General features: G+C 47.5%; 7 protein-coding genes across 7 annotated transcripts; 3 read left to right on the top strand and 4 right to left on the bottom strand.

Moving 5' to 3' along the window:
- Positions 1-329: 329 nt before the first annotated feature.
- On the bottom strand, positions 330-2,950 carry DFJ58DRAFT_440840 (cytochrome P450). The gene is made up of 13 exons (XM_041380424.1): positions 2,859-2,950; positions 2,419-2,807; positions 2,265-2,361; positions 1,902-2,215; positions 1,591-1,840; positions 1,416-1,541; positions 1,266-1,368; positions 1,126-1,212; positions 1,033-1,067; positions 935-981; positions 763-885; positions 680-709; positions 330-626 (listed from the first exon to the last, which is right to left on the bottom strand). Exons 2-13 carry the CDS (start codon positions 2,634-2,636, stop codon positions 500-502), a joined length of 1,557 nt encoding a protein of 518 aa, XP_041249610.1. The 5' UTR covers positions 2,637-2,807; positions 2,859-2,950; the 3' UTR covers positions 330-499.
- Positions 2,951-5,146: 2,196 nt separating this feature from the next.
- On the bottom strand, positions 5,147-5,445 carry DFJ58DRAFT_761903 (uncharacterized protein). Its single transcript, XM_041388509.1, has one exon. It carries the CDS (start codon positions 5,412-5,414, stop codon positions 5,163-5,165), a length of 252 nt encoding a protein of 83 aa, XP_041249609.1. The 5' UTR covers positions 5,415-5,445; the 3' UTR covers positions 5,147-5,162.
- Positions 5,446-14,954: 9,509 nt separating this feature from the next.
- On the top strand, positions 14,955-20,280 carry DFJ58DRAFT_761881 (P-loop containing nucleoside triphosphate hydrolase protein). Its single transcript, XM_041388508.1, has 22 exons — positions 14,955-15,239; positions 15,288-15,360; positions 15,412-15,604; positions 15,654-15,827; positions 15,880-16,063; positions 16,116-16,369; positions 16,422-16,505; positions 16,559-17,692; positions 17,745-17,783; positions 17,842-17,914; positions 17,965-18,092; positions 18,140-18,168; positions 18,222-18,295; positions 18,344-18,426; positions 18,478-18,518; positions 18,571-18,879; positions 18,932-19,236; positions 19,287-19,410; positions 19,465-19,598; positions 19,651-19,706; positions 19,761-19,944; positions 20,000-20,280. The coding sequence occupies exons 1-22, from the start codon at positions 15,028-15,030 to the stop codon at positions 20,109-20,111; spliced, it is 3,999 nt and encodes a 1,332-aa protein (XP_041249608.1). The 5' UTR covers positions 14,955-15,027; the 3' UTR covers positions 20,112-20,280.
- A 480-nt stretch (positions 20,281-20,760) lies between these two features.
- On the bottom strand, positions 20,761-22,438 carry DFJ58DRAFT_713713 (26S proteasome subunit P45; the record flags this gene model as incomplete). The annotated part of the gene is made up of 6 exons (XM_041383942.1): positions 20,761-20,801; positions 20,858-21,155; positions 21,210-21,502; positions 21,553-21,952; positions 22,003-22,128; positions 22,199-22,438. 6 exons carry the CDS (start codon positions 22,436-22,438, stop codon positions 20,761-20,763), a joined length of 1,398 nt encoding a protein of 465 aa, XP_041249607.1.
- A 265-nt stretch (positions 22,439-22,703) lies between these two features.
- DFJ58DRAFT_837024 (histone acetyltransferase subunit NuA4-domain-containing protein) lies at positions 22,704-23,395 on the top strand (the record flags this gene model as incomplete). Its single annotated transcript, XM_041392331.1, has 3 exons — positions 22,704-22,811; positions 22,869-23,054; positions 23,120-23,395. The coding sequence occupies 3 exons, from the start codon at positions 22,704-22,706 to the stop codon at positions 23,393-23,395; spliced, it is 570 nt and encodes a 189-aa protein (XP_041249606.1).
- A 118-nt stretch (positions 23,396-23,513) lies between these two features.
- On the bottom strand, positions 23,514-24,391 carry DFJ58DRAFT_652229 (exosome complex exonuclease RRP40; the record flags this gene model as incomplete). The annotated part of the gene is made up of 4 exons (XM_041381664.1): positions 23,514-23,724; positions 23,778-23,929; positions 23,990-24,139; positions 24,194-24,391. The coding sequence occupies 4 exons, from the start codon at positions 24,389-24,391 to the stop codon at positions 23,514-23,516; spliced, it is 711 nt and encodes a 236-aa protein (XP_041249605.1).
- Positions 24,392-24,491: 100 nt separating this feature from the next.
- Positions 24,492-25,189, top strand: DFJ58DRAFT_652089 (uncharacterized protein; the record flags this gene model as incomplete). The annotated part of the gene is made up of 4 exons (XM_041381656.1): positions 24,492-24,541; positions 24,591-24,718; positions 24,770-24,897; positions 24,953-25,189. 4 exons carry the CDS (start codon positions 24,492-24,494, stop codon positions 25,187-25,189), a joined length of 543 nt encoding a protein of 180 aa, XP_041249604.1.
- Between the last annotated feature and the right edge of the window lie 1,459 nt (positions 25,190-26,648).

The raw sequence follows: 26,648 nt of genomic DNA, 5'->3' as shown, positions 1-26,648 counted from the left end.
GAATAGACAAACATAAACTTGCCTGCAGCTCGAACACCGCGGTTGTGCCCCCAAAATTCAGCAAAAGAAATCGGGGAACAGTGACTGCATCTAGACACAACAAAATCGTCGTCCCTCAATCGCTTTCGCGAGGACGTGAGCACACTTGCAGAGTTAGATCGCGGCGCGAAGAGTTGCGCTCTTTGCATCAGTAAGTCACGTGGGCGACTTCGACCGCATGGTTCGAGCGTCTTATTTTGAAGCTTGGTCGGCGCGTAGAGGATATTCAATCCTTACAACAGGGCCCGGGAAATACATAATGCGCAATTCAGAATCGGCTCCCTGAGGCCAAATGAAAACGCTGCGAGTCCTGGAGGGATGCATCAATATTGATTCATTGGAGACTGTTTCTTCGCTCTCTCTCTGACCCATGCAGACATGAGTCAAAATCTCTCATGTAACTTCAGGATAATCCTGTATCATGCGCCTGAGCTCCATTTCCGGAATCCTCTTCTCAAACTCAAATTCGCACTGGCCGGTTTTCTAGCATTGACCCGCCCATGAAACCCATGTCCTCTAATGGCTTCGTAGGATCCAGAGTGAGCTTGAAAGCCCAAAGAGTAAGGAGAGCAGTTATGAACACCGATCTGTACCAATCGAAGTGAGTGTAGAAGACCGCGTGCGTGCAAAATACCTTTACCTGCTCGCGACATGTTGACCAGGGCATACGCTGAAAAGAATGTCATTTCCAAAAAGAACGACTATTTGAAAGACGGAGCTTACCGCCGACCAAACCCGAAGACAAACAATTTTATATCGTCTCTCAGGCTACCTTGGTCATCAATCCAGCGCTGAGGTTTGAACGCGTCAGGCTCCGGGAAGACATCTGGATCTCGACAGATGGACCTAAGGCAGTGACAGTTAGATCCATGGCAACTTGAAGTACAATGCTCACCAAATGTTGCCGTACACCGTGGTCCCAGCTGGAATACAATAGTTTTCCTGATGAGCAATATCATCATTTGCGCGGTAAGTCGTTCAAAGATCACTTGCCCAAATTACGTCTTTGATTGTATGGTGAGCCAATCCTGCAGCATGAATGTTGTGTGTCACACTTAGGTGCAAAACAAAAGCGAAGATGCCCACCATCGGGAACTGGGGGTCTCCATCTTAAAGCCTCAGAGATGAATGCTTGCAGGCGAGGAAGGGATTTTTGGTCGGCGAAGGTCGGTGCTTTAGTGCGGAAATTATTGAAACCATAGAGCTGCAATAGGGACTCAAGCTACCTCGGTGCCTTCCGATGACCGCATCGAGCTCAGCCTGAACTTTAGCTTGCTCTTCAGGGAAACATGCGGCTGCCATGAGCACCGTGCATATGGTGTTAGAGGTCTTCCTGTTTTCAGCCACATGTCTTCGGAGGCAAGGTAACACCCTACCGTGTGTGATCCAGCTTTCAGAAAGCTACCAGCAAGAAAGGCTATCTCAGTCTCTGTGAAACCATAGAGATGGCTATTTTCTAGCATATATTTCGTGAACGAAGGGCCGATGTCCTCGTCATTATGCTGTGCAACGACTCAGTCACGAAATAAAGATTGAAAGAGAAATACATACCATTTGCTCTTTCACACGGTTTAGATCACCAGTGTGGAGTTTCTTGCTCCTCTCAAACCTCAGCTTCAAGTCCCGGCCATACCAAGGAAGATACTTGAGCCATGGGATTGAATCCACCAGGTAAACATCATGGTGCTGAACTGCACGACTCGTCTTAACGAGTTGATTAACTTCAAGGATTTTGGGATCAGTCGCAGACGTCAGTGTATTCTTCCCGTACGCAATTTTCATAATTGTAGTTGCAGCATAACTTTAAAGCACCCGTAAGCAAAGTACTACTGATAATACAAATCATGACCATCAACCCTTACGTTATCACATGGCGCTGGAGGTTATGTGGATCGTCGAGAATGCCAACAACTATGTTCTTCGCGTGCGACATCTGCAGGGGCTGATAGGCCTTAGCTGCTTTAGGCTGGAGATACGAATGAAGTGCTCTGCAACACGTTAAAAAGTAGGATAAATGAGGGGAAGTATCGTGGACTACTGACCTACGCATCCGATGTAACCTGTCCCCAAAGGGTGCATTTCCGAAGCTCATTCTGCCGCCAGATATCTCCGCAGAAATCATGGGAGGACGATCGGCTACCAATTTGCCCTGACGCTCCATAATATCCACGGCGGCCTGCAAAAGAACGTTGTTGGATATGACAACGCAGTGTGCGGGAACTGACTTTGTAACGCCCGATGTAAACAATCTTCTTGAATCTTGATCGAATGGTGATCACGGGACCGTACTCGTTAATCCATCTCGCCACGATGAGAAATGGTCTTGTGATATGATGCATTTAGTATTCGAAAGTTAAGGATTTGAATGCGAATTCTTACTTGCGATGTGGAAGGATGTGTCCCCCGAGTCTCCAAGTGGAGGGGGAAGATGGGAGAGGAAGGTTGCTCGCTGATTCAAAACAGTAGGCCCGAGTAATTAATCCTATAACACCAAGAAAAGCCGCAGCACTGAGGAGCAGCTGTGTGTTGTTACATATGCGCAGGTCAGGAAGCTGTAGTGGGATGAGCGCAAGGAAGGATTGGAGGGAACTCATCATAAGTCACAGTACATCCAAATGGCTTTTAAGCACCCCATGCCAACCGATACGTCACAACTCACCTCAGGCTACATCCGGATATCCAGTAATGCTGGCATGCGAGGTCAAGGGCTTCATGTGAGAAGTTGTCGGGCTCCGGAGATCCGGAGAGCCGCACCCACAATAGATATTCTGATGGACACCTGTATTGGGAATTGCAAATGATTCATTTAGCCAACATACTTCATCCTATTGGTGCCATGTCTCGAAGGATTTCGCTGGCCCAAAGTCTCCCAAACACTTGAGTATAAGTAGGAGCATTTTTGGAGGACAATCCATCCGGTAGAGCGTTCTATGACCTGAAGTATTTTCTTTCACACCATTGATAGTAGCAAATTTTGTGTCACGTCCGTACCACTCGATGTGACTGTATTCTGAGCAGATGCATGGCCCGTGACGACGCCGGAGTGGGCTGGGTCAGCTACTCAGCTACCATTGTACTGTAGAGACACGACCTTAGCTTCGCCACACGTCACAACGATACATGAATAGACAAACATAAACTTGCCTGCAGCTCGAACACCACGGTTGTGCCCCCAAAATTCAGCAAAAGAGATCGGGGAACAGTGACTGCATCTAGACACAACAAAATCGCCGTCCCCCAATCGCTTTCGCGAGGACGTGAGCACACTTTGCAGCAGAGCTAGATCCCGCGGAAGTAATATGCGTCAAGTCATCAAATCATCTGCGAACCCTCTTCAGCTGCTTGCATGTATGACCAACAGATAAATTTGAACTCACTTGCAACCCAAACATCCGAGTCACCATTCGTAAGACAGGCGTGTCTAAGTGTTTGCTTTCCCGTCGAGTCGGCTCTTCTGCGAATTCTCTTCAGCTTCACCCATGTAAATATCAAGTAGATAAACTTGCCTACAACCCGAACACCGCGGTCTTCCCCAAAAAAGACCGGTCATCGATGATCTCATCATCCATGTACAGTTGTCGGACGCAGGCCTTTATTAGCTAAGCATACTGCCTTTAGTCTTGAACTTGTAGCTTGAGCGCACTCGAAAACATCACATTCTAGCAGTACTGCCCTTTAGACATCATGTCTACTGTTTTCAAAGGTTCTCTCTCATGCAAAAAAATCCTCCGGTATATCACAGAACCAGATCGTCAGCACGAGTGTGAGGTAGGTGCTTGATGGACTTATGTTGGTATAGTGAGTGATGCTGACCATCATCATTTTCCAGGAGTTTTGTGGGATTAGTCGGGTTGAATATGAACGATTAGTGAGTTTCATTGACGAGTCTTACAATTTTGGCGTAAGACCAAGGTGCGTTTGAAAAAAAATCTTGGTCTGCACATCAGTTCTTACCACAACACTACAGAATGACATACATCGAAGCTGACAGTACATTGATTGTTGAGACGCCCTCAGCAGTTCATGAAGCTCCTCTTGTCGAAATTCGCACAGCCCTCACGTGTCTCTTTGAGAACATTCCCTTTGACCATCAGGCGGTCAATGTAAATATCTCAAATTACCTTGAAGCATCCCATTCACTTGTCCCTGATCTACGGATCTCTTTGCAAAATATGCGCTCTGCCGCCTGCAATATTATCATTCCAAGCCTTGCAGAGACCGTGTCGCGCGAAGGGGCAGTAATGAGCATACCAGTAACCTGGACCTCCATCTCGGTATTGTCCTCGACAACATCTTTGAGTGTGTGTTTCTTCTGTGTCTGTGAGATTGTTATAAGCCATCATGTACGGATGAGTGAGATTACCTGGAGCAAGAGAACTTACTTCCGACAATCGACAAAGGACCATTCAATTCCGCCTTTCCTGCCAAAGCACTTCGTCAAGTTGCAGCCATCGCTGGATACATTGGGTAACCCCTGTATGACAGGAGCAGTTTCTTCTTTGCGAGCTCCACAATATTAAGGGCACTCAGGATGCGGCGTTGACGTGAGGCTTTTCGGGGAACGCAGTTCCGCCGCAGGACAGTTGATTTTGTGAGTCAGCACCTAAATGGCACATACTTGGGACAATATTAATATGCTGATGACAGATACACTCAGGCTACGATACATGTTCAACTTGAAGTCGCGACTCGGAATGGATGCGATATTGGTCAATAGCCTTCAAGTGAAATATCAAGGTGCAACTTGAAAGGGAGCAACCTTACTATGATCGAGAAAGTGTTCAAGAGCTGACTTTGACGATTTTTTGCTTCCTTAATGACCCAGAGCACAACGAGTGACATGATTTGAGAACACTGAAGATGTGACTTACTTACTGTACATGCTATATAATTTTCGTTTGGGCTCGTGCCTATTAATAATTCACGCGTCTGGGTCTCTATTTGAATCTTGATCAAACGCTCTCTGAGTCTCTCGAGATTTAGCGACGGAAAATGTGTCTGATATTAATATCGACGCTTGTCGAGTCCATCTTTGGAATCGTTTCACCTCACCTGCTCGCTCGTTCCTCAGATCTTCCAGCGCGTACATGCAATGTGTGTATTACAACCAACAAATCACCAAATCACCTTGATGATGATAACAATAACAATAACGACAACAAGGATCGTAGTAGTATGAATGAAGGAACGAAGAGTAGCGTGTTATGCCATAAAGAATAGAAATAATGTGTGTGGGTGGAAAGAATATGTGAATAAACAATAGCAGATAATAAAACAGAGAAAATAGTTGGTGGCAGAAGGGAAATATAACTACATCTCATCCACGTCACGTATCTCATTAGCCTCCCAAAAATCAGCATCGTCTTCATCGTCATTGTCTTCGGCGGGCTCTGTGACCATGTTATTCTCTGGTGGTTGAGGGAGGTAAAGTCCGGGATCCGTGACAGTGGGCGTTCCATACGATTCCGTAACCCAAGCTGTTTGGGGCGCGATCTGCATGTTCTCGGGCATCGACATGAAGGGCATGGGGTACGGGTGAGAATACGTGAACGGTGTGGTAGATACTGTCACAGGCGCGGCAGGAGTGGAACTCGTAGAATTTTTGCAAGCGTCTGCGTATGATTGCCGAGCACCCTCAGGTGCTAGCTTTCCATGAATGTCATCCCAATGCCTCTTGCAGGAATCACGTTGGGCAAAACTAATAACGACAATATTAATTATGAGACGCGCTTATTTTGAGAGTTGGGATACGCACGTTTTGATACAACCAGGGCATTTGTATCTCTCTAGCTTAAAGCCTAGGTGCATTGTCGTCTTGAGGTGCTTAAGATAGCTTTGAGGATTAATTATTATACCGTCCTGAGAACACACGAATGTCCCGTTGGGTTGACCATTTTGATCTAACACGGGTTTCTGTCCCAAGGTTTGAGAATGCGACCTCACAAGATGAAAAGAAAACTCACAAATAAGGGGTCGCTCCTGAGCCTGCGGAAGGTTTTCTGAGTTCGCTTGACGTCGCGTCCTTCGAGGTCTTCCGCGACGCGCTTTTGGCCGACCGACCAACTTGGTGCTTGAGGGACAAACAAGGGAGCAAATGCCGTTGGGAGCCCAGGCTCGTAATTCTGGGGGAGATATCCTTGGTGCGGTGCGGGTGGGGCGCAAGGGTTCACGGCTCCTGGAAAAGAATTGGATGGGAAAGGTTGGTGGTACGGAGGGGGCGCAGATGGGCATTGTGGGGGAGGAGCAGCCTCAGTTAGCGGTGGGTTTGGACCAACGTTAGTGACATCGGCTTCTGCAGGAGGGGAATAACCATTTGGCTCCGCTTGGAATGCGTGATGCTCAACTCTAGCACCCACACCAGGCAAAGGTGCGACGGGGGCGTATGAGGGAGCGGCACCATGCGGCGCATTAGGTGCCACACCGTAAGGGTAGTAGAAGCCTGGATGAGGAATGCATGCGGGCCGGGGGTAGGGAAATTGACCCATCGGCATGCCAGTGTTCGACATGTATTGTGCCGCATTAGAAGAATCGGAATCGTTCGGCGAAGAGGGGTGGGGTGTAGATTGTGTCATCTGGAGGTAAGAAGTAAATATAGTTAGGAAGCGTAGGTGTTGAAGCTGGGGATACACATACCTAGGCCAGAAGACAATTGATTGAGATGTCAAGGAGATATGTATGCGTTCGTAGTGGCAGTAAATGCAGTGGGTAAGGGATAGAGGATGAAGGCCACCGACGCAATATTTATATGTTGGTCCAGAGCCGGTTTGAAGGAGTCCTCGAGTTGTGTCTCCACTGCAGGGACCTCCCTTTCAGGGAACATTTCCTGTGGACCACCATTATCCACTAAATGGGACAGTGGTCTTTTAGCACGATGCGTTCAGCTTTGCATCCACGCTTGAGATGTTTATTGTTGTGGCAAGTCCGCGACGTAAAAACGACAAGTGCGTTGTGGATGCGCTGTGGATGTGCCCTCCTGAGACTAACAATCCGATCGGTGTATGTTTCTGGCTCCACGTGGGGTTGAATAATCGTAGATCTAAGTTCCACTCGCATAAGCATAAGTAATGACATCAGATCGTGATTTATGTCGGCGCTTTGGGAGACACGGCCTACGCGGTGAACTGGTCAACAGTAACAAAGAACCCACGTAAGGTGCAGCGGACGTTAGAAGCCCAGCCAAAGCAAGTAACAGATTTGGCATTGGTCCAGGTTCTGATGTAAAAATTGTTGTACACCTCTCGTGTCACCTTATAGATTTTAGAGACGGCTTACCAGCATCTGAATCGAGGAGACTCAAGCGCCAAACGTCACGGGTAAGAATATTCTCATTGCGTTTCCTTGCGAGTACTCACTCTTTTGTTTAGTTTCCTTTAATACATCGCAACATCCTGTCCTAGGTTCCGGTGGAACTTAACTCCTCTAACCAAGATGGAGAACTGACCGTAGTTTTATTAAAACTACACAAGCAAGTTGAAGGAAATCGCCTTCTTGCAACATTGGTCGACTGACGCAAAGGTATGTCTTTGCCACCCCGCTGAGAGCCTATAAATGATCGCTTTTCAGTATACGCATGAAGAGTAACAAGACAATACCAATGCAAGGAAAATCAGTCTGACCCGGAAGGACGAGTGATGTGGTGAAGGGTAGGTGGGCGAAAAATCCCTCATCGACTCCAGAGAACATCGAAGAACTCCTTCATCATTTGATAGTCGTCTGGGCATTGATTTGCATCATACGGCTCGTGAAGACAGCACAAAGCGATATCCACATGTCCTGGGCCGGCATGAGTCCAGAAGTCTGGACCGGATGGAGCGACAGCATGCGCAGGAAATAACTGGCTATAAAATTTGCGTTATTGGTGGGCAGAAAGTGATACCTGGATACAGGGAAGCATATTTGATATCTGCAATGTAGAGTGAACGCATTTTTGTGTAGGCTTTTGAAATGCGGCCAAACATCGACCAGGTAAGTTTTCCGGTCACGGATCATTCACGGTTCAAAGGCTTTCAATACTGATGTTTCAACCACGGGTGAAGGTCGGTTATCATTCGGTTGCCATATGACCTTCCTATTCTTCTCCTGCCAATGCACCCTACAGGCTGTCACAGCTTGCGGTGCGCGGTGCGTATCAAAAATCCCCTGCGTCATTTTTGATGAGATCTCTCTGGGGCCATACTCGCATGAACTTGACAATAGTTTCGGATATGACGACGGAGGTGTAGACACGTATTTGAATGAATTTTAGACGGTCGTACAGCAAGATTTGGTGTGCGTCATGGAGAGGGAAGGAAAACTGTCTTAGGTTTGTTGATCTCGGTTTCAGCATCCGAATCCCGATCTCCGTTCTTGTTCAGTGTTGCTCAGTTGATCACCTCATGTTTGCACATTACGTATACCTGGCCAGGTCTACACAGAACTGCTCAAGAACGCGAAGCTGGTCGAATTTAGTGAGCTTTCAAATCAGGTCAAACCAACTCTTCGTCGTTTCACCGAGAGCATTAGCCTATCTAGTAGGACCATGACCTTCAATTTTCAGCTCATGGATCAAGTAGTGTGATATCACCGTGGACTCGAGTTTCATGCTTTGAATTTTCTCCTCCGTCTCATATAGGTTGTTAAGTCGCAAATTTAGCGCCCATGGTACAGGCTGAGGACGACGTGGAGTTGGAGTTAAGGAAGGTAGAGACAGCAATTAAGGTCTTAACGTGATGTCTTTTACGAGTAGGAACACCATTACGTCAGTAACTGCAGAGCAAATCATGGCGCGAGCATGCATGGCACAAATGTTGTTCTCGACGAAAGCTGCGTGACCTCCAAAAGTATTAGTATAAAGACGGCTAACGCTAAGTGACCGCCAGGCAACGTAGCCTCGGACTGCCAATCATTTTTGCTGTGCAGGATGCATTTTGAACACCGACCAATCCATGAAAATTATAGGTTGTAGCCAGTGTTGCTAAAACAAGAACGAAATGTTGAAAGCTGGAGTTTAGACGGAGTGGATGCAATTGACACCGAACCGCCGGCTACCTCCACCAGAGCCTCCCCCTTTTATAGCACAAACACTCTCGGATCTCATCGAGTTAGCGGTGCCGTTGCACTTCAAAACCTGCCGTATACGTTTGCTGCGACCGACAGCCAAGGATTCAGTGTTATCATGATGGTCAGTTTGAGGAAGGCTTTGTCGATGAGCTGTAGTATGTTCGTGGCGAAATCATGGAGACAATCGGGGGTGAGTCGTCTATGGGGACGGCGGACGAGGATAGGGGCGATGAGTTCTAGAGATGAAGGGATATCGCTTTCTTTTGAGAGATCCAGGGTGGGGTCCGTCATCGTACCGGCGTCGCGGAAGTCTCGGGTGAGTGGGAAGAGAGCAGGAGGCATAGCGGCGTCAAATTCGAAGTTGGGGTGGCTATTGAGCTCGAAGTGTGGGTGGGTGGTGATCGTGCCGTCGCTGCTCCCGCTGTTGGGGTCAGCTTTGATAAGAATTTCATGGAAGATCGTGGAGTAGTAAGATCCAACTGGCAAATTCGTATCTGGGAGGCATAGCAAGAAATCGCCAGGACCTGGGGCTGGGTCAACAGGTGGAGAGAGAGATGGTTGGATGCTAGGAGCGAGAAGCGGACCTGGCTCGACACTTGACATGGAGCCATTATCTTTAGCTGCTTCGTTGCGCGTCGCTAGCTTCTTTTGAGCACTACCAACATGATTGAATTGATGAAGCAACACGCAGTTATGTTCGACTCACAAGAATTACGGGCATTAATACGCTTCCTCTCTTTCATTCTCTCAGCTTCTAGTTCATCGCTGATGGGAATCGATACGTCAGCATGTTAGATTGAAGCAGGGAGCACGTACATCTTGCCATTTTTTATTCTTTCCTTCAGCCGCTACCTGTATTTTCAATTACCCTCGCGATGTCTGTCTGATGTTTTTGGAGCTGTCTGGAACCTAGTTGAACGAATGAACAAACCAGAATGACTGAGAGAAACATACCGAGTTATTGCGACTATTCACCATAGCTGAAATGCCTTCTGTATCCACATCGCCTGCATAATCAGACTCGAGGTCTACGCCAGAAGCTGGGGAAGGTAAGGCTCCTGGAGAGGACGTAGTGGGATATTGACCCTGAGGTGCTTGTCGGCTAGCAATCTGCGACTCGGAAGTCATTGCTAGCGTGCGTTGAACAGGACATAGAGTGGTTGATGTGGAATGTGGAATGTACGATGACGGGGGGGAGGTGGGCGCGGAGAAGTGGAAACCGAGGTACCTGCTAATGCTGCGGACTGCGCGGATAGGCTGATGCGAGCTGTTGCATTAGCAAATATTAGGTGTCATAGATGTGAGAAGTTGTATGGTCGATGAGGCACGCGCTGCAGCTGCAGGGTCATCGACATGATTTGAAGGTCTGGTGGTGGGAAAGTGTAGATAGATGGAGCAGGTAAGCGGGCAGATGATGCAGGTGTATGTTTTGGTGCAGTTGTAGCTGGTGAGAGCGCGGATGCAGGAGGCCGCGGAGAGGTTGTGGATGTTGGTTGTGATACGCTGGATATGAGTCCTGTAACCGTGGGAACCATAGAATAACTATAATCTGAACCCATCTTATAGATACCGGCGTCAGAAATGTTTTCAGGTGGAAAGATTTTGTAGAACACATGTGGTCTCGAGCCTTGTGTGCGATAGGCATCGATATCTACTGACTCCTGCATTTGCTCAGACTGTGCGATTCTTTTCTGGTACGACAACGACCCTGGGCCTCGCACTGTCGACACGAGGGGCCCGCGAAGCTACTACGAGAACTGTTGAAAAGCCAGAGAGTAACCGTCGAGGCTTTTTTTTGCCCCTAGCGAGGACCAGCGTAGGCACGCACATGTCCAGCAGAAGGTATTGCTGAACCTTCATTGTTCCAAAGATTTTAGCGAGTATCCTGCATACTTGGACGAACATAGGGCATTCATCTCAGGCCCTTTCAACATTGTGGTTCAGCCGGTGAGAAGATGTCATAATCCCACTGTCACGCTGATTTGGTATCTCAAGGAACATTCTCTAGTCTTCTTCGCGTATGTTGCTGTATGTTGCTGTGACCCTGACAGGCTCAGCACAAGGTGTTCCTGAGCCCTGATGTTGAGATCCGTCTTATAAGTCTTTCATCCCTTCTTTAGGCAGTCCACTACGACCCTTGGAGCTAACAATAACCCGTTACTACACCTGGTTGGAAGAACAACTTAACAGCGGTATTGAGTTCAACGAAAGCCAAGCCGCAGCTAAGCTCGAAGAATTCATTGTAGACGGTATTTTATATTACTGCAACTGACCTCCCGCTGGATTTTTTCCGTGAACTGTCGTTCACAACAATCTCGTCTACTGGACCTAATGCTGGCGCGAAAACTCGGCGGGCGAGGCAAAACACGCTGATCATCGCACAGCCGCGATGCATCATTCACTGCTTGTAACTTAAATTGATACCTTTGTTCTCTAGCAGCCACTGTGCTCTTGGCTGGCAGAGTAACGGACATCAGAAGGAACTAGCAGGTGTGTTCACGCTATATTGGAACAATCTTGTTGCCACTGCCAAGGAGGTACGTATTCGAAGCCGGTTGATACAGCTAAGACACTTTACTAGGACTACAGGAGGAAGGCGACTGCATAGGTGAGAAAGACCATGTGATATTTATCTATGCTAACACATCTTTTACAGCTTAATTCAACCCAAACACCGGTTCAAGTCAGCGGGCCTGACGACGCCAGCGACTGTGACAGCTAGACAACGTGACGCCAGTGGTGCGGTGGAATCCGTAGCGGAGGCACAGGAGGCGTGACGGGGGACGAGTGCAGCGACACACCAGTATGTAACTACTATAGTAATCGCAATTCCACCTTTTCACAGCGATACCCACCAGTACTTATCTTATCCCATTAGACGTGTATCCATATCATCATACCAGTCAAATCGAATGATTTTCAGTCCATGTACCCATCTAAAATCCCATCCAACCAATTCACGACTTCTATCTTTTGTGGTACGAAAAAAAATCTCATTTGGCTAAAGAGCTCGAACCACATCGGTAGTTCGCAGCGCTTGAAACTTCCTCGACTTCTATCGACACCTATCCGCCTCTTTTTCACGGGGGCTAACTATTATTATCTGTGCAGGGTGCTCACAAACCCTTTATTAGAACGAACCGTCGTCATCCTTCTTTTATAGGACTCCACAAGCCCGTTTGAACCAGCCTGAGCGCCAAAAATATGACAACGAGTCACGACGCTTGCAGAGCATCGATAAGCAAGCACATCGGCGTCAGTACTTACGAGTCTGTGCTTATGACCGCGCCGAGTCACACCGACACCCTCGGAACCCATGAATGACGCAGCTGATGATATCTCACGTCAAAGTCTTAAAAGTGATTAGTATACTCCTAGTACTTATTATGTGCAATTCCCAATTGCTCCTGTCGAAGAGAGGCTCATACTAGGGCCACAGGTCATTGATCAATCACATTCCCCTGTGAATAGGGGACTGTTATTTTCTCTCGGCACCTCTTTAGTCAATAGGGATGAGCATGCGCAAGACTTCGGCAGATAGACTCTGGGAAATTTAACAAGCCAGTTGGGATGCCTAGCTTTTCTGCGACGCCGGGAAAGCGGGCAAGTATTCCCCCGATGGTGATTGCTGTGCCTCCGAGTCCATCCCGTTGGAAAACCCAACGCATGTCGACGGGGCCAATAATTGAGAACCCTTCGTCCTTCCAACGGAAGCTCACTTACAGGAAGCAGGAAGACCTAACAATCGTTGGTGCAAAGTCTAAGATAGTGCAGAATCCCAAGCACTTATACAGGCTTAGTACATAGCACTACTTTACGTGGTCAATGACATAAATGCAAGGAGGCAGGGAAGTGTCTGATGCGGCGATTCGCACTTGTGTGCTGCAACAGCAAGTCTTCGCGACTTCTCACTTTTGGGGGCAGTTTGGAACGTGTTTTCGTAATGGCCGGGAACAACCCGGGGAAATCCCCGTCCCCGTTTCCTGCTTTCCATACATTGATAGCGGTGGACTCTTATCATTGTGGCTGGATCAGCCCATAGAGCGAGCATGGAATTCCACTGGTACTTTTGATATTCGAATACTGGGCAACCATAACCTGGTCCCTCGGCAAAAGCAGTACGAGGTAGTACGATCATCCATTGCTTGAAATTAATATGGAGATTGGCTCCAGATGGCATCGAGGCTAATTTCTGAACAAGGATGAACCGAATGAGGCGACCTTCGTAGTGTCAAGGTGCAATGTTATCTTGTGGGTTAGTTCCGGTTGGTAATGGGTAGGAAAACCAATAGATACCGGAAATTATATGAATCGTGGTTCATGCAGACGGGTCGGAAGCTTGCTCGTATGTGCGCAAAAATTTTTTAAACAAAAAATAGTTCGCGGAGCGAACTGGGGCGTAGCAGGTGGTGTTATTGGGGCTATGATGCATTATCATAACTTGTGAGTCAAGTAAAGTCGGTCAATGCTTGGTAGCCGGAAATATACCAAAAGCGGTTTGCTTCCTTCTGCTTCTCCTGGGACCGTAACTGTGAGCGGCCCCTCTAGACTAAGTGGCTGAGTGACTCAGTCAAATATTCCATCTGTAGGACCTAGGTCAACATGAGTCAATGCTGTATGGAGATCAAAAATAATGACTGTATTTCAAAAGCCCACGGCTTTAGAATATGATACCGGCCTTTAACGGCGGAGATGGGCGGCAAATACATCGTTCGATGCTGAAAAGCGTCCACAAATGGCCTATCGATCTGTTGAAGCGCGAAGATGAGAAGTTGGCATAGAGAGAAGATACCAATTAACAACGTATCTGAATAATCAATACCAAACGGAGAAATACTTTTGGCGCCAGTAATATTAATCGGTATGCTTTCATGGACCAAGATAAGTCGAGTCTGAGAGCAATCCTAGGACATGATAACGTACATAAGATCTAGTGCGAAGGAAAATACATCATTCGTCCTCGAGAACGCCGAGTTTACAATAATCAATAAGATTCTTCGAGCTGTGACCCCGAGTTGCGTGCCCAGTCAGTTGCGCGAGTAATTAATATCAATCGACGTTATTTACTTACGCATGAAAAGCCCTGAGAAGCCGGAGTCCGAGTCGTAATGTATCAAGTGTCTCATTGCATACATGACCATTGTCGGTCGACTGGTCAACATTAACGCTGATCTTCGATCAAATGAGCATCCCGAGTCATGTCTCATACTAATAGCGATCATCGGGCGCAGGGCCACACTTGGAACCCTGGCTTGAGGGATTTTGAGACTCGTGGTCACTCGGGCTTGGGGCATGTGGCTTGAGGGGTTTTGAGACTCGTGGTCACTCGGACCTAGGGCATGTCCCTTGAGCAAAGGACATTTGTTGTTTGAGCCTCCTACTATATTGATATTGAAAAGTGAGACCACAGTTGCAAACTTCAAAGACAGCGAGGTGTGCCAGGGTGTCTATCGGCGATATCGATGACTAATATTATAGGTGGGAACATGGATACGATCCGACGGGATAACATAAGCTATAAGTTTATATTGATTTGAATTTGAATCTTACGGGCCCGGTACGAAATGAATCACGGAACGAACAGTCATCGATTCATCCGAGGAGTGCTGAGCGCTGAGCGCTGAGCATTGACTCCATAACACAGGTATCATAGCTCGAAATGCGCAGGCAGGATCTTACGTATCGTGGAAGGAAACAGTAATAGACCTCGTGGGTGTCAGGCGTCGGCATCCCTGGGTCCCCTATATGACGCGGAAGCAAGGCCCGTCAGTTGTAACTGGATGACTAACCATATTGACGTGAACCGGGCCACTGGACTGAGTAATATTGGTATATATCTAGAAACGCAAGACAGCATAATGCCACACCACTCCGAACTGTGTACTATACCTACGGTCTCTGGTCCCTGTCTAGTTTAACAGGTCCGTGCAACTAGGCCCTTCCAAGATCATGTCAGGCAGTCACATCTCCACGCCTGGCGAAAAGCGGCCTGCCTCTCAGGACACTCAGGTATCACAAATCAAGTCGAAGCGCGATTTTTTCTCCAGGAATAAAGATGAATCTATCGCGGTCGAGAAAAAGGATCCAGATGATGACGATGTTGTTGTGGATGCTAAGCTAGCCCAATCCATTCAGCCTGTCTCTTTTTTTTCGCTGTTCCGGTGTGTCCTTTTACATCTAACTTATCTCTCAACCTGACCTATCAACAGGTTCTCTACTTCGTTCGAGGTTACAATTGACGTTATTGGCGTCGTCTGTGCGGTTGCTGCTGGTGCGGCTCAGGTGAGTCTCGCCAATTTCCAATCATGTCAGTGTTTACGTATCGTCCATCAGCCTCTCATGAGTCTGCTATTCGGTAATTTAACCCAAGATTTTGTCAACTTCAGTTTGGCAGAGAACAATTATACCGCATCATTAACAAGTGGCGATCCCACTGCCATTGCACAAGCTCAGCAGATTCTGGACGCCGCTGCAGCAGGTTTTCGCCAGAGTTCTGCATCAGATGCCTCGTATCTGACATACATCGGTGAAATTCATTATCCCCAGAATAAACTACTATTTAACTATGTATACAGGCGTCGGCATGTTTGTGTGCACATATGTGTACATGACTGTTTGGACTTATACCGGCGAGGTTAATGCGAAAAGAGTACGAGAACGGTATCTTCAAGCGGTCCTCCGTCAGGAAATTGCTTACTTCGATGATGTTGGAGCCGGAGAAGTTGCCACTCGTATTCAAACCGATACTCGTGAGCTATGAGTCCATGATTTTTTTCTACCTTGTTGACGTATAACAAATAGATTTGGTACAACAAGGCATATCCGAAAAAGTCCCTATCGTCGTGAGCTTCCTTGCCGCATTCGTTACCGGTTTCGTTCTCGCATATGTTCGATCATGGCGCCTTGCATTGGCATTGACGTCGATTTTCCCATGCATCGCCATAACCGGAGCTGTCATGAACAAATTCGTCTCTAAGTATATGCAGTAAGTGTTTCTTCTCTGGGGAACAAAGGTCCCTTGATGTGATTCAATACAGAATGTCTCTCAACCATGTCGCCGAGGGAGGAACCCTTGCTGAGGAGGTCATTGCCACTGTCAGAACTGCGCAAGCTTTCGGAGCTCAGAAATTTTTGTCATCTTTGTATGACAGGCACATCGATGGTTCCCGCATTGCTAACTCCAGGGGTGCTATTTGGCAAGGTGGAGGACTGGCCGCCTTCTTCTTTGTCATTTATTGTGCATATGCTCTCGCTTTCGACTTTGGCACTACCCTCATTAATGAGGGGCTTGGTAAGTTCTCATTCTTGGAGTAACAGAAGAATCTTTAATATTGTAAACATAGCTAACGCCGGCCAAGTCGTAAATGTCTTCCTGGCTATCTTAATTGGTTCGTTCTCTTTGGCCCTTCTTGCACCCGAGATGCAAGGTGAGTTTTGTTTCCTTTTATGTATTTTTTCGTTTTCTCATGTTTCATTTCAGCAATCAACCACGGACGTGGCGCTGCTGCTAAGCTATATGCTACGATCGAGCGTACTCCCGCAATAGACTCCGCTGACCCAGGAGGTTTGAAACCTGAAAAGGTCATTGGCGAGATCACTTTGGAGAATGTTAAATTTAGTTATCCCTCCCGCCCCGACGTCCCTATTTTGAAGGGTCTCAGCATAAATTTCCCTGCCGGTAAGACCGCTGCACTCGTTGGGGCATCTGGTTCTGGAAAGTCGACCATCGTTTCACTTATGGAGCGTTTCTATGATCCCTCGAGTGGCTCCGTCCAGCTTGACGGTGTTGATTTGCCAGAGTTGAACATAAAGTGGTTGCGATCTCAGATCGGTCTAGTTTCCCAGGAACCCACACTCTTTGCGACAACGATCAAAGGCAACGTCTTACACGGCCTCATCGGCACCCCATACGAGAATGCCTCTGAAGAAGAGAAATTCAAACTCATTCAAGAGGCGTGTATCAAGTCAAATGCTGATGGTTTCATTACCAAGCTACCGCAAGGATATGATACTCTGGTCGGCGAACGTGGCTTCTTGTTATCAGGTGGGCAGAAGCAGCGTATAGCTATCGCTCGTGCCATCGTCTCCGATCCCCGCATTCTCCTTCTTGACGAAGCCACCAGTGCGCTTGATACGCGATCCGAGGGCATTGTTCAGGATGCATTGGACAAGGCTGCCGCTGGGCGCACAACTATCACCGTTGCTCACCGACTCTCAACAATCAAAGATGCAGATAGGATCTTTGTCATGGGAGATGGCCTCGTTCTGGAGCAGGGCACTCATGATGAGTTATTGGCCGATGAGAACGGCGCATACGCGCGTCTCGTCCAGGCACAAAAGCTGCGTGAGTCGCGTGAAGGCCAGAACGATGAGAGCACAAAAATAGCTGGTAGCGAAGAAGATATGGAGAAGGCCGTCGAGGAAGAGATTCCCCTAGATCGCAAACACACTAATCATTCGGTAACGAGCGATATTGTAAACAAACGCAGCGAGGAGAAAGCGAAGACCGAGATCAACGAAGACGAATACAGTTTGTTCTACTTGTTCAAACGTATGGGAGGTCTTAACCGGGAAGGACTTTACCGCTATGTAATCGGTACTTTCTTTGCAATGTGTACGTTGCTTCAAGGGTCCCTCGTTATTACTCTGACATGTCAGATGACTAGGTACTGGCGCTGTTTATCCTGCATTTGGTATCGTATATGGTGAGCAACCTTTGACTCTTGCGTATCTCTGCGTTGGGTATTGACATATCCCTCATAGGTCAAGCAATTAGTGGATTCTCCGCGCCGACAAACGCTGAGAGACGTTATGATGGCGATCGCAATGCCCTATGGTGTGTGTTTATGCGCGTATACGGACTCTGTCCGCTAAATCTCAAAATAGGTTCTTCATCATTGCCATCTTGTCTGCAATGTCTATTGGCTTCCAAAATTTTTACTTTGCATCCTCTGCAGCAATTTTGACGGCTAAATTACGGTCAATCTGCTTCAAGGCCATCCTTCGCCAAGATGGTGAGCATTACACACATTTTTCCTCTATCAATCCTTATGCCTCGCAGTTGAATACTTCGACAAGGAGGAGAACAGCGTAAGTTCTTCCACTGGGATATAGATATCCCACTTAATGACAGGATCCCGTAGACTGGTGCACTGACGTCAAATCTGAGCGAAAATCCGCAAAAAATAAATGGCCTCGCTGGCGTTACTCTTGGAACGTAAGTTGACGCTCATTGTGGTGTGGTTTAATTCTCATGCCTAAGCAGAATCGTGCAAGCATTCGTCACAGTGATCACCGGGTCGGTAATTGGATTGTGCTATGCATGGCAGCCAGCTTTGGTCGGAATGGGTGCGATGTCTCTTCAACATCATCGAACTTCTACTTACTTTCCAAATGCAGCATGTATTCCAGTGCTTATTTCTGCAGGCTACATTCGTTTGGTATGTAACATTATATTTGCTTCGGAACTCGCAGGCATTGACTTATTTACAGCGAGTGGTTGTCTTGAAGGACCAACAGAATAAGGCAGCACATGAGTCATCAGCCCAGCTTGCATGCGAGGCTGCCTCAGCAATCCGTACAGTCGCATCGTTGACGCGGGAAGAAGACTTCCTACAGCTTTACAGCACCAGCTTAGAAGGACCCTTGCGCAGATCGAATCACACGGCATTGTGGAGTAGCTTCTTTTTTGCCCTTTCTCAAGCCATGTCCTTCTTCGTAATCTCGTTGATTTTCTGGTACGGCTCAATCCTCGTCTCGCATTTCGAAATTACCGTCACGGGATTCTTCGTTGCACTCATGGTAAGTCGAGAAGAGACCTCATTTAGCCTTTCACTGACTTATACCGTATCAGAGCACAACCTTCGGAGCAATTCAGGCTGGCAATGTCTTCGCCTTTGTACCAGATATCTCGTCCGCCAAGGGTGCTGGTGCCGCAATCATCAAGCTCATCGATTCAACCCCAGAGATTGATGCCGAGTCGACTGAAGGGAAGATTATATCCGGAGAAACTGTCAGGGGCCAAATTCGCTTTGAAAACATTCATTTCCGTTACCCCACTCGTCCTGGCATCCGTGTCCTCCGCGGCCTATCGTTCAAAATCGAGCCAGGTACATATGTCGCTTTGGTCGGTGCCAGTGGATGCGGTAAAAGTACAGTGTAAGCATCCAATTTCCTTGACCTTTCAGTGGTCTCATGCTGTACTGCAGTATCCAGTTGATTGAGCGATTCTATGATCCGTTGTCTGGCCAAGTTCTGCTTGACGACGAACCCATCAATGAGTTCAACGTTCAGGAGTACAGAAAGCAGATTGCCCTTGTGTCGCAAGAACCAGTAAGCAAATAGGATCCTGAGGGGTGTTCGTCTAATCTCACATTCACCATTCAGACACTCTACGCCGGCACCATTCGCTTCAACATCCTGCTAGGTGCCATCAAGCCAGAGTCTGAGGTAACTCAAGAGGAAATCGAGACTGTTTGCCGCAATGCCAATGTTCTAGATTTCATCAAATCTCTTCCCAAGTATGCCTCCAGTTATCAGTTTAAACGAATACTTTACTGACTTAACGATCAGTGGCTTTGACACTGAGGTCGGTGGGAAAGGGTCGCAACTTTCTGGCGGACAAAAGCGTGCGTGACCGATGATTCTTTGGTTTCTCTTCCAGGTACTTACTCCCCAATCAGAGCGCATTGCAATAGCCCGTGCTCTCCTTCGCAACCCGAAGGTTCTTCTGCTTGATGAAGCCACTTCAGCGTTGGATTCGAATTCTGAAAAGGTCGTGCAGGCGGCTCTTGATCAAGCTGCAAAGGGTCGCACAACGATAGCAATTGCTCATCGTCTTTCAACGATCCAGAACGCTGACTGCATGTGAGAAGTCATTATTGACGTCCCAGAGATAATTTTACTAATACTTCCTTCGCAGATACTTCATAAAGGAAGGCCGCGTCAGCGAAGCTGGTACTCATGACGAGCTCCTTTCGCTGAAGGGCGACTACTACGAATATGTCCAACTACAAGCATTAAGCAAGAAATAGATAGATGCCTAGTCATGTTAGCGGTATACTCTCGATGAACTCTGGAAGCATAATTACCTTACTTATCATCATACTCCAGTCATTGCTTGACTCTTGTTTCCGGTTACATAATGTAACTTAGTAATAGTGAATACGCTGAGCAGTCAATGAATTACAGCTGTTTACATTATGTCGATGATTGCACTCGTCACCGTGTCGTGACCAAGGCGGCGTTAAAAATGATCAGAGAACTCGTTTGATTGTCTTTCTACCAGGTGCAAGACCCGCAACAAACCCTCACACGCACGCCCAGTCGTGTTGCTAGTGGTCAGGCTCCTGCAAAGGTCTTTATAAAGTATACCATCACAGGCTGAGACGGGGGTTGGGTTGGCAGCGTTGAGGTTTCTTGATAGAGCTGCATAATCGCACGAAGATGAACATGTGTGGAAAACGGAGAAAGAATTTTCGTCTGCGTGACACGACATCGAGCTCAAGGAATCATGTTAGTGACTGGACAGCCAAACAACTGGCGAGAGCAGCAATATTACAGGAGGAGCACTCGCACCCCCTCGGCATAGCACGAAGCTGGCAATGGAGATGATAGTGGCATGGGTGAAAATATGAGTGCGAAAATCGAGTCTACCACAACGGAATGAATCGATATGGCAACCTATGCGAAGTACATCAAATTGTTCTTCTTCTTGCTTTGGACTGTACGACACAGTTAGAAAGTCATCGGAGATAGTCGTGGAAAGTAAGCTACTCACCCTCAGCGATCCCGCTTAGGAAATGTTCGTGCCCAAGCTTGGTAGCACCCTCGCGCAGGGCGATCATACCAGCCTCCACACAAGTCGCCTTCAACTGAGCGCCATTAAATTCGTCCGTGCTACGCGCCAACTCCTCAAAGTTCACGTCTTGGCTGACAGTCATCTTCCGTGAGTGGATTTCTAGGATACGGGCGCGAGCAGTCTCGTTTGGTAATGGGAATTCGATTTTACGATCCAAACGACCTGAACGGAGAAGGGCGGGGTCAAGGATGTCGATCCGATTTGTCGCTGCGATGACCTGGACAAGGTAAACTAAGTAAAGACATCTCAAGTCGATAGTGAATAGTTTCACCTTGATTCGCTGGTCGCTCGAGAAACCATCAAGCTGGTTCAACAATTCTAACATCGTTCGCTGTACTTCACGATCACCACTCTTTTCTGAGTCGAAACGCTTTGTTCCAATAGCGTCCAATTCATCAATGAAGATGATTGCAGGTGCCTTCTCTTTGGCAAGTTCGAACGCGTCGCGAACAAGCTTAGCACCATCACCAATGAACATCTGGACGAGTGAAGGACCGGCAAGCTTGAGATAGCAAGCCTTTGTTTGCGCTGCACACGCACGGGCAAGAAGAGTTTTCCCAGTACCTATCAAAGATATAAGCAATGGTGCGCATGTAAATAAGATGCACACGTACCTGGTGGCCCGTACATCAAACAACCTTTCGGTGGTTTTATGCCCAAGGTCTTGAACTTGTCTGCCTGCTCCATCGGCAGAACGATAGCTTCGACCAGCTCTTCAATTTGCTTCTCCAAGCCACCAATATCAGTGTAGGTTTCTGTTGGACGTTCATCAACCTCCATTGCCTTGACGCGTGAATCATATTCAGTCGGAAGTTTGTCGAGGATCAGATAAGAGTCTTTGTTAACACCGACAAGGTCGGAAGGTCTCAACTGGTCGGCAGGTACGAGACCAATAAGAGGGAGGAAAACAGTTTGTCGAGTGGATGTCTTCACGACGGCACATTTGCCCTTGCGCATTGAGTCCAAGTCACGGTTTGCCCCGTCTTCCTCTGATTCAGGATCAACGTCCAAGACCTAAGGCAGATGAACGACGGCATATGACAATATAACCTGTTTGTGCGTACCTCTACCACATTTCCAACGAGATACGGCAAGACTTTATTTTGCTTAATTTTCTCCCCATTGTCACGTATCTTCTCCTTCATTACGTTTTGCTCATGTTGTAATCGTAGCGTGTCCGACTTCATGACCTGCATCACCAGGACAGAATACTCTAGAGTTAAACTCTGGGAATTTTACTGCAATATGCAAACGACGCACCTTGATATCATTATCAATCAGCCGTATTCTTGTCAAAATCTCCTCCGTTGTCAAAGCCTTTATCTCCTCTGGAATGTCATCCCAAGTCTCTTCTGCGGGTTGATCTGGCGTTGTGTCCATTTCAACGCCATCCTGGCCTGGCGAAGGGGAAGCTTCTGGCTGCTGTGGTGCATCCGGCTTCTGTACGTTGTTGCCTGCAGGAGGGTCCGATGGAGGTTCAGAGGGAGGAGCTGAGGACATGTGAATTGGGAAGCGGGTGGTAGAGATTGATGACGGTGCTGAACTGAGATGCTCGCCGACGCGTAACTCCTCCCAAAAAGGGAAATTGGAGCACACGCAGTACATGTCACAGGCTAAGTACCCCTTCCCCTTATTAATATTTGTCCTTGTTGAATTCTGAAGCCTTTAGGATTCTGCAATATTAGCTGAGCCACACTGAGTACTTACTCGAGGGTTATTAGCTGTGTGGATGGCACTTAATCTCTAAGTCCATTGGATTCTTGCTATGGCGAGCAAAGACCCTCCCACCGCGGAGGAGAAGGCACGATACGAGAAGGTGAAAGATGAACTTGTGAAGATGATTCAGAAGAAAAGGGCCGCGGACAGACAACTGGTACGTTGACCCTCTTTGTTAACTTGAATTGTTCAACATGCTCTATATAATCGACAGGCACAAACTGAAGTCCTGATACATACGCTGGAAACTTCTTATCTCACTGAAACATCCACTACTGGTAATATTATCCATGGATTCGACGGATATCTTAAGCCCACTCAGGGTGCTGCGGCGCGTAGAAAGCACGATATTGGGGACGGTGACCGGTGGTTCTCAACAAGTAGTGGGACATGGCAAAAGGTATGTCCAAGTAATTCAAGATATGGATAAATATTTCATTGGAGTATTTCGCTTTTCCTCCTCAGTCCTTGGATCTTCTTGGAGAAGGTGAAGATTCGACACCTGCACCTGATGATATGAGGCTTCAAACAACACCAGGGCTGACCACTGTTGTCGTACCTCCCGCTCCGCGCACCCAGGAGTTAACTGCTGCGCAGCAGAAAAAGAACCGTGATAGAGAGTATCAACGACGCAAACGCGCTATGCGACGAAGTGCGGGTACTGTCAGTGATGAAGACTCGCAGAGCATTGGTACAGGAAGGCGGCCAACGAAACGCGCGAGGATAGCGGATGATGATTGAGTTGAGAGAAACTGTGGTATATGTATGTGTCATCGTTGTCCTTTCAGTTGTACAACTTTCTTTTACTGTCATTACTACCTGTACGCGTGCAACAGGTGTCTCTCGAAATGTACCGCGATTATATATCCAATTTGCTAAGGAACTTCTTCACATTAGTTTCGTCTATTCCGCCGCCGTCTGGATCGACCGCCTCAATACATCGCACGATGGCAATCGTATGTTTTATCTCCTTCGTACTGACCCATACTTTTCCATTCATTCCGACTGCCGCCTCCAGAGGGAAACGCGATCCAAGCAGTGGCAGGAGAAAATGTTTAGGGTCAAGTAATCTGGGTGAAAAAATAATGAACAAAAGAGAAATAGCAGCAAGAATCTAGCATACAGTCGGCTCATTTGCAAACTGCACTGAAGCACAAAGCCATCCTTTAGCTCACCAAACCCATCAGCCTTGTGAGTTTGGGCGTCGAAACACTCGAGTTCGGGCTCCATATCTTTATGGGCCAAGGAAACGCGAGCATAAATGAGGGAACCGACCTGATTGATACATCAAGAAGCTATATATTGGCACTAGAGCTGAAAGGAACGTTGAAGTACCTTTAGACTCGGCTTGTTTCTTTTGGTTGCCCCTTCAAACGCCAAGCCATCCAGTGAAGCAGGATGCGCAGATCCAATATCGACGCGCCAGCCCTCACCACTCCGTCCAGTGATCACGCCAATCACACTCTCCTGGGGCGCCGGCACGTACTGGAGGTGGTTATTAGACGGCTAGCTTGCACGTTACGGAGTAGAGCGTCATACTCTTCTTGAATTGCCCTCTACCCACCATTTGCTCTTGTTAGCTGAGTGGTTAAGGACGCCTGAGCGAGTAGCAATAACAGGAGCTGACTTCGCTTGTTGTTGTGTCTCGCTCGATAATTGAAGAAGGCCAGGACCAAGCTTGAGGTTGACATGCTGGGCCGGGACTTGCTCACCAGGAAGAACGATGGACGCGGCCATCGTGGAAACTGGAAAAGGAAAAAAAGGCACACTAGCCTCCTGAACGTTGAACTCTCAAGCTGCTTTAGATGACAACTTGATTTACTATCCCGCGTCATTTATGGCTGCGACACCTTTGATGAATGAATTTCCCGAGCTAGCCCATCTTACGTGTGTACCATACACGAGCCTGCATTTCTAGCTCACTCATCTTACACAGACGCGAAGATCTTGAAGACATCCTCAATGATCCCGCTTACTTCCAGAGCATATTCCATTCCTTACCTCAGGTCAAGGAATTATATCAAGCTCAGGCTGAGCTAGGTATGGCAAACGAAGCCATCGCTCGTAAGCTTTCAATCATTCGTTGGTAGGCAACACGCAGACATCTTGCTTTAGGAACAAACCTATCACTACAGGACCGTCTGTACGAGTTGCGGACTGAAACCAAAGAAGCCTTTGATAACGCCAAGTCTATGGAGTCTCGCTGGAAGGATCTCGAGCGCGAACAACGAGAGGTCTATCAAGTACGTCGCCGAATATGATATATGAGCTAGCATCTGACATCTGATGCTTCTTCAGCGGTTCAACCCTCAGTTTCTTTTACTTCGTCTTCGTCATGCGACTACCGCACAAGATGATGCCTCAGAGGCTCTCGCATCATCATTTGTGCAGTCCTCTCCGTCTTCCTCGGGCAACGATGCCTCAGATGTGGATGAGTTCATTAGAGAATTTAGAGAGCTTAGGAAAGTCTACCACAAACGATTGATGTGGGGTGATAGGTGGGCTTCTGGACAGGTGTCCTGGGAGGATGATTGACTGGTTATTGTGAGCATACTCTGTCTTCTCCATGCCTTCTCTCACGCAGGTGGTCTCATGAATTGTTCAGTATTTTATTGATTTATACACACAGAACATACATTGGTTATACCACCGTTGTTGCAACTGCTACTTTTTGTGTGAATCTGACTGTCAATGGTGACCGTCCCATGTGACACACCAACACAGTCTGTTGATTGGAATTCTAAGGTTTGGCTAACAGCTTCTTGTGCTCTTCAGCTACCCCAGCATAAAACTTGTTGCAGTAGAGTATGATGGGAAGCACGTACTTGGTCATAGAGAACGAGTATAGTCAAACCTCATCGGACACCAGAACAATGATACAGACTTACTCGTTCGGACGTGCTCTCACCGTGTCTGGTTGATCACGAGTTGACCAGCAAGTTTGTGCCCCCAAGGCGCAAACTCATTTTGAAAGCGGAGGGTGCGTCTTAGTGAATTTAGTGGCTACCACAGACTGACAGTGTCAAAGTGGATCCGGAGACGGACAGCATCGACCCACACAAGACGACATGGGATGCAGTTCTCAGTTTGCCACGAAACATACTGGACCCATATCAGCCGTTAATCCACCTTCCTGTCTTTTCCGTCTGAAGTTCGTGCCAAGCATTGATTATTTACACTGCAAAACTCAACCTCATCACATCGTTGATAATGCAGAATCGAGCGCGGGCTGCTACTGAATACGACATTGTGTCAACAGCGTTCGTAACCTTCAATGATCCGGCAGATACAAGGGAGGCATACAAGTACTTAGCAGTGCATCCTGATAACCCACTTGCATGCCTCGTGACGATGGTCCCGCAGTATGAAGACATCGATTGGACGAGGGTTATGAGGTTAACATACCAAGTGGACGTTCTCAAAGATTGGGTGGTAAACATTGGGGTCTGGTGAGTACTGGTCCATTGTCGTATGACCACGAGGAGTCGCTGACTATGTCTCAGGGGATTCACGATGTTCTGGGTTTTTTCAGTGTCACTATTCGTTGGTCTTGTTTCTATTTCAAAGCATTTCGACGTTCTGGCCAAGTCTAGTATGTGTGATCCTTCTTTGACATCTTTGTGCTGAATATCCAAGTAGTACTCACGATTCTCATTCCGCCCGTTCTTCTACCCATTTCGAAGGAAGCCCATACAATCCTGCAGTCCAGTCTTTCCTTACTTCGTTCAAGACCGTGTCCGGGAGTGGTATAATAAGTGCTGTCGCTGGTAGTTTCCCGACGGCCGCGCCGTTCTATGTTGGATGGCGTAAGTACAATCCTTCGACGTCTTGCAGTGAGTTGATGGGTTCTGCTTGCTTGCAGTGATCTTTACCACCGCAATTCATGGAGGCTTTGAGCTTGTGTTGTGTAAGCATCCATAACTTATGGTATTGCATCCCGTTCTCACGTTGAGCTTGGCAGGTAGTGTGAGTTTCTATGGTGTCGTATTGAAGA

Source organism: Suillus subalutaceus (genome assembly GCF_016647625.1).
Source record: "Suillus subalutaceus strain FC151 chromosome Unknown DFJ58scaffold_7, whole genome shotgun sequence".
NCBI classification, from domain to species: domain Eukaryota; kingdom Fungi; phylum Basidiomycota; class Agaricomycetes; order Boletales; family Suillaceae; genus Suillus; species Suillus subalutaceus.
This window is presented reverse-complemented; position numbering and strand designations above follow the sequence as displayed.